Source organism: Penaeus vannamei, chromosome 16 (assembly GCF_042767895.1).
Source record: "Penaeus vannamei isolate JL-2024 chromosome 16, ASM4276789v1, whole genome shotgun sequence".
Lineage (NCBI taxonomy): Eukaryota > Metazoa > Arthropoda > Malacostraca > Decapoda > Penaeidae > Penaeus > Penaeus vannamei.
In genome coordinates this window covers 16,400,940-16,408,100 of record NC_091564.1, presented here as the reverse complement: position 1 = coordinate 16,408,100, position 7,161 = coordinate 16,400,940, and the positions used below count along the sequence as shown (strand labels likewise).

At 37.4% G+C, this 7,161-nt stretch overlaps 1 protein-coding gene across 1 annotated transcript in view; it reads left to right on the top strand.

The window, feature by feature from the left end:
- LOC113816292 (uncharacterized) overlaps positions 1–768 on the top strand; it is an 11,258-nt gene extending 10,490 nt beyond the window's left edge. Inside the window, exons 3-4 of the mRNA XM_027368336.2 lie at positions 374–502; positions 649–768. Of these exons, the coding sequence (XP_027224137.2) occupies positions 374–502; positions 649–768 (249 nt within the window). The remainder of the gene's footprint in view (positions 1–373; positions 503–648) is intronic.
- Positions 769–7,161: the final 6,393 nt, after the last annotated feature.

Below are 7,161 nucleotides of genomic sequence, written 5' to 3'. Positions count from 1 at the left end.
GCCATTCACTGAACATCCTTCATCCTTCAGTTTTACACCAATTCATCCTTCTAGTGGAACATACTAGTTGCCAGGCACCCAGCAAGGGTAATAGAGGCACCTTGAACGACTTACCTGAGGCACTCAACACACGTGGCTGACTCGTGGCTACTCACTATCTTACAAAAACAGGTGTTGAGGGTCACTATCATTTCAACAAAGGTAATGGGATCACCTCAGCACAGGTAGTCTGGATACCCACATCTCAGCGCAGGTAGTGGGAGCATCAGCAACTCAGCGCAGGTAGGGGGAGCATCAGCAACTCAGCACAGGAGGTGGGGTGACCATCACCTTATCACAGGTAGAAGGACCACAATAACCCCGTCACAGGTAGTGGGATCAACCTATTACAGATAACGGTATCACAATCACCTCAGCACAGGTAGTGGAATTACCATCACCTCGACACAGTGGGATCACCATCACTAGAAAAAATAGCGATGTCTCCATCACTCTAGTACAGGTAGTTGGAGATCAGCTGAAACGCACAAGGTAAAAAAGAAAAGAAAAGAAAGAAAGAAAAAGAAATAGAAAAACGCACGATCACACATACCGGCAATGGGTAACATAACCAGTGTTTCACCAAGTTCGCAAAGTATACTTACCCAGTCCTACCTGCTGCGTCTGCTGTCAGGTACGGGTGCCAGCAATTACAGCAGGAACAGAACTCGTTCCCAGCAGACGGAGGGGGCGGACCCGACCGCTAACTTGCCTCTGAAGTTGCTATAAATTATCATCAACTTTTGAATTTCAGAACCCGTAAAGTCTCGCGCTAGGTCGACGGTGTGTCCCGCGACTCTTTTGTGCTGCGCTTGGCTGCCCTCGCTCGTTCGCTTGTTTTGGTGCGGGGGAATGCTTGTTCGGCTGGCCTTGTCTTGTGTCGACGGGAGATTCTTTTTTTCTTATTGTCCTTTCGTCTTTGCTCTCTCTTTCTCCTTTTCTCTCTAGGTCTCTTTCTCTCTATTTCTCCTTTTCTCTCTCTCTCTCTCTCCTTTTCTCTCTAGGTCTCTCTCTCTCTCCTTTTCTCTCTAGGTCTCTCTCTCTCTCCTTTTCTCTCTAGGTCTCTCTCTCTCTCCTTTTCTCTCTAGGTCTCTCTCTCTCCTTTTCTCTCTAGGTCTCTCTCTCTCTCTCCTCTCCTTTTCTCCTTCTCTCCTCTCCGTCCCTCTCTCTATCTCTTTATCTGATTGGCGCGTTTTCTCTCTTCCGCTTATTGATTTTCAGCAATATTCCGTTTTCCATTTCTCTTCCTTTCTATTTATCCAGATTTCTTCTCTCTGTTATTATTTCATCTGGTTTTCTATCGATCTGATTTTTTAAATGTTCTCATTCTCTCTCACTTCATGTTTATCTTTCTATTTCCTTTTCTTCCTTTATTTAGTATTTTATATCCTTTTTTCGTATCTATTCTTGTCCTCTTTTTATTCTCTGTCTGTCTGTCTGTCTGTCTGTCTGTCTGTCTGTCTCTCTCTCTTTCTCCCTCTCTCTCCCTATCTCTTTCTCTCTCTCTCTTTAAGATTATTAGTTTTCGGGTCTAAAGAAGGCTCCTGTTTATACTGACAGTATAAATGGCTCAACAAAACTATTGATTAATCATTAAATCATTCTCACTTTCCCTCCGGATTTGAAATCAGCCTTTGCACGTCATGCAATTAATTAACACTGAATGTCCTAGTTCAGTATCGTTAATTAGGAGAAAGTTGTCGCCCGCACTGCATGAGAGCAGGTCGATGATTGGTCGTCCGTTGTTCAAACGGGCCAATCAGCGCGCGCGTTGGATCGGGCAATGACAGCGGCAGCAAGTGACTCGGCAATTACGCCAAATTTCCTAACGACAAAACCCTTAAATATAGACATTCCTCTCTCCCTTACAGCGGCGGCGGAGGCATGTGTGTGCTATCCCTCCTCCCTCCTCCTTCTCGCCGGCGATAAAAACGTTCAAATCTATGAAAAACGTTGCAGCGCCGCCATTCGCAAGCGATACATAAATGCTAAGGCTGACTGATTCATTACGGAGCTCAATTGTAGAAAGGTGGAGCCCGGCACCGTAGGCTAGTGACGCGCCGGCCAAGAGCGTTCCTCCGGGGGCGCCTCCTGGAACTCCGGGCGGGACGCGGCGCTCGCTCGGGGGAATCCTGATGGAGAAACATCGCTGGGGCCGTGGGTGATGTTCGAAGGAGAGAACTCGGAAGCGAGAGGATGTTGATGTTTCGGAAGGCTGAGGAGATGGAGACTCTGGAGCTCGTTGAAGTTGATGTTTAGAAGCCAGTGAAGTTTTGAAAGAGAAGTGATGATGTTTCGAAAGTCTGATGAAACGGACTCGGAAACTGAATGAAGTTGATGTTTGATAATCGGTGAAGTTTGGAACTGAACGTACAATGATGTTGGTTTCTTGAAAATATACGAAATTTGGAATTAAAGTATATTAATGGATATCAAGAAACATGAGGTCGTGTTGATAAGTGTTGATATTCGGAGACACGGTGAGCTACATATTTGGAAACATGTTAAAAGGTAAATATTTGCAAATGCGTTCGAGTCAATACACGGAAACATGTTGAGGCAGAAACTTGGAAACATATTAAGGCTGATATTCAAAGCAACTTTGTTGAATGATGCATACATAGTGGACCATTTGTGGCTCGTGAAAAAAACACTTATTGTGTCTGTGTATTCCAGAGTGTGGTGAAGTATGACGATGCCCTTGTGAAGGAAATGCGCTATTTTGTTAAGTGATGTGCTGTGATGTAAGAACGTCACTTCTTTTATATATGCTTCATATGGTACGGCGTAAGTAGTTATGGAATGGATCGATAGAGAAATGACAAAGCATTAATAAAAGGAGTCGATAAAATGGATTTACAAATATTTAGAGAGAGGGAGAGAGGGAGAGAGAGAGAGAGAGAGAGAGAGAGAGAGAGAGAGAGAGAGAGAGAGAGAGAGAGAGAGAGAGAGAGAGAGAGAGAGAGAGAGAGAGAGAGTGAGTGAGAGTGAGAGAGAGAAAGAGAGAGGGGCGGGGAGGATGGAAAGAGAGGGAGGGAGGGAGAGAGAGAAAGAGAGAGGGGAGGGAGGGAGATAGAGAAAGAGAGAGAGAGAAAGAGAAGGAGAGAGAGAGAGATAAAAAGCGAGAGAGAGTAGGGAGAGAGAGAGCGAGAGAGAGACAGACAGACAGACAGAGAGAGAGGGAGAGAAAGAGAGAGACAGAGGGGGGGGGGGGGGGTGAGGAAGGAAGAAAGAAAAAGTGAAAGACAGTTAAAAAGCAAATATTTTCCTAACATATAAAAATACAAATCCAAAAGATGAAAGAAAAAACAAACAATCAACGAACAAAAACAAAACAGAAAAAACACCCCCTTAAAAAAAAGGAAAAACAAACAAATCAAACGAGAAATAAGACCAAACAAAGCAAAGCAAAAACTCAAAACCATGAAATGCAATAACCGTTCACCATAATTTGGAACCACCATCCCCGCGACCGGAAGCAATAGTAAATAAATCAACAGGGATGGTGCAGCGCCGCTTATGGTGACAACGTACCTAATGATTTATCTTTCGATCTTCGGGCCTGCAGCTGCGATAAAAAAAAAAAAAATAATAATAATAATGTGGTGACATCTGGTGGTTGCGTTCTGATGAGTGTTGTGGGTGTGTTATATGTTGTGATTCACTGATTAGATTGTGATGAGTGTCATTGTGATTGTGTTATAATTGGTGTGGTGACTGTCTTATGACTGTGTGGGGATTACTGAATTGTGATGACTGTGTTGTGGTGATTGCGTTGAGATGACCAGGTTGTGGTGATGTGTTGTTGATGAGATGACTATATTATGGTGACTGTGGTGGTCCACTGTTGGATTTGTCTGTCTGTTCATCTATCTTACTTTCTTATAACCATTGTGATGATGATCGTGATAATGAGGGTGATAGTGATAGTAATTTTAATAGTGATAGTGATGGTGATGATAATCCTCCTCAACCTCCTCCTCCTCCTCATTATGCTTGTTGCTATCATAAATATGTTTTTATCCATAATAATGAATATTGCTTTCTCCATTATTTGTATCATTATTATCATCATTATTATTGTTATTATTATTATCATCCTTCTTCTTATTATTCTTCTTATTATCATTATTATTATCATTATCATTATTATTATATTATTGTTAATGTTATTGATATCATTATCGATTATTATTATTACTGTAATTATTATCATCAGTGTTTTCACTATTATTACTATTATCTTGCCATTATTACAATGATAATGATGATTATTATTGTTGTAATTGATCTAGTTGTTATTATTCATATAAATATCATATAATTGCCGTTGCTGTTGCTATTGTTGTTATTATTATTATCCTTCTTCGTATTATTATCCCATACCATTGTCTTTATTATTATCATTATTATTATCGTTACTATCATCATTACTGTTATCAATATTGTTATTATTACTATTATCATTATTGTTATTGTTATTATTATTGTTATTATTATTATTATTATTATTATTATTATTATTACTATTATCGTTGTTGTTGTTATTATTATCATCATCATTGCCATTATTATTATCATCATTATTATTATCACCGTTGTTATTGTTATTATTATCATCACTGCCATCATTATTATTATCATTATCATAATATCATTATTCTCGTTAAGATTATTGTAATTATTATCATTATTACCACTGTAATTTTCATCATCATTGTTGTTATAATTGTCGACAGTATTATTGATTTTGATAATATCATCATTAATGTTTTTTTCATTATCAATATCATTGTCATTATTACCATCATAGTAATAGTAATTATTGTTAATATCATTATTACTTTCATTATAATTGTCATTTTCATTATCAGTATCATATTGTTAATGTTATGGTTGTTATTATCTTTGTTTCTAACGCTTTTTCTTAGAATGTTCATTATCATGTCAAAACTGTTAATGGACATCACTAATACAATTTAAATTATTCTTATAACTTCCATTTTCATCACAAGCAAAATTTCCTTTCATTTTTCTCTCAATTTTTGTCACTGCCATCACAATCAACATGATTTGTCGTGTTGGATTATAAAAATAATAATAAAAAATAAAAATAAAATAAATGAAAAATAAATAAATAAATAGATAAATAGATAAATAAATAGATAGAAAAATTCCCAAACAACTGTCATCCCAAGCAACCCAGCATCGCAAACAAGGCAAGTACCTGAACAGCTTAAGCCATTAGCCCCGCTCTAATTAACCTGCAAGAAACACTTCACTGTGAATGAAGACAAAGACAAGTGGATAAGTGTGCTCGGTGTATTACGTCATCACCGTTGACCGTAATTAAGGACACACCTGAGTGGTCTCTATTAGGTCTTTCAACACTTGGAGACAAATGACCTGGTTTGGGTTGTCGTTTCGTATTTCTGTGGGGGGGGGGGTGAGGAAGGGGGTAGGGGCAGGGGGGACTTAATTTTTTGTTTGTGTGTTCTAGAGTTCTGATATACATATGTATGTATATCTTTCTGAGTAGGTTGGTATTGTTTTTTAGATCTTGTGTTAGGAGGTTAAGTTTCTTTTACATGTGAGTAAGCTGTGGACTGATCTCATTTCTTTTATTGTTCGATGATATACGGTTATACATATGTATATATACATATATGTATATATACTTATACATGTTATATGAATATACGCATACATATATATACATATATTTATGTATATATATATGTGCCTATATATTTATATATATGTACATTATATTTATATATATGTACATTATATATATATATATATATATATATATATATATATGCATATATATACATATATATATATACATACATACATACATACATACATACATACATACATACATACATACATACACACACACACGCACACATATATATACATATATATGTATATATATATATATATATATATATATATACATATGTATGTATACATGTATATATGTATATGTATATATATAAATATTCATATACATATCGAATAAATATATATATATATAAATATATATATATATATGTGTGTGTGTGTGTGTGTGTGTGTGTGTGTGTGTGTGTGTGTGTGTGTGTGTGTGTGTGTGTGTGTGTGTGTGGTGTGTACACATATTTACACACATACACACACATATATATGTATGTATATATATGCATGTATGTAAGTATGTATATACACTGTATATATGCACACACGCACACATACATAAGTATATACACACTTGCATGTATGTATGTTATTTTTATGTATAAGTTCACATTCATTAATATATATGCATCTGCATCTGTCCTTCCGCCATTCATCCATCCTTCCACTTCTCTCTCAGCCTATTGCATTCCACAGATAAAAAAACAACAAAACATAACGCTGCACAGGAAGAGTTAAGTCGGATTGGCGATTCTCGACCTTATACTCGAACCATAAACGGCGACCTTGCAAGAAAGGTGGGGATGGGGTGTGGGGGTGTGGGGGTGTGGGGGTGTGGAGTGATGGTAGTGGTGGTGTGTGTGAGTTTGCGGGGGGGGGCGGGGGTTAGTATACAATCTTCGCTAATGCAGTTATGTGGTGAGATTGCAGGCTGTTGCAAAGTGGCAAAGGGTTCTAACTGATTGTGATACAAGTTCATACCGAACGAAGGTAAACCAGGTAAAAACACGAAGATAAAAAGAAAAGAAAAACAAAGTGCAACAAAAATAAATTAAATGAAAAGACGAAACTAAAAAAAAATCTCTAATGATAAAAAAAAAGAAAAAAGATACACCTATGAATTAAAAGCCAATCATAAAAGAATTGTGTCTTTTATTAACGTTGCGAATAAAAAAGGAAAGTGTTCTAACTGTCCTAGGCGGAGAGACCAGCTGAACTCCGGTCGCCGTCTTGCCGCTCGAAACTCCTAAGAAAAAAAAGTATAAAAAAGAAAGAAAGGAAGGGCTATGTACACTGTAAAGGAGGGAAGATATTAAAGGAAAGGAGAGAGAGAAAAAAAGAGGAGGAGAGAGAGAAAAGAAAGAAAGAAAAAATACCCAGAGAGAATCGAAATGTGTTTTCTTAATCACACAAGCGGTCATCTAAATACTGGGATCAAAT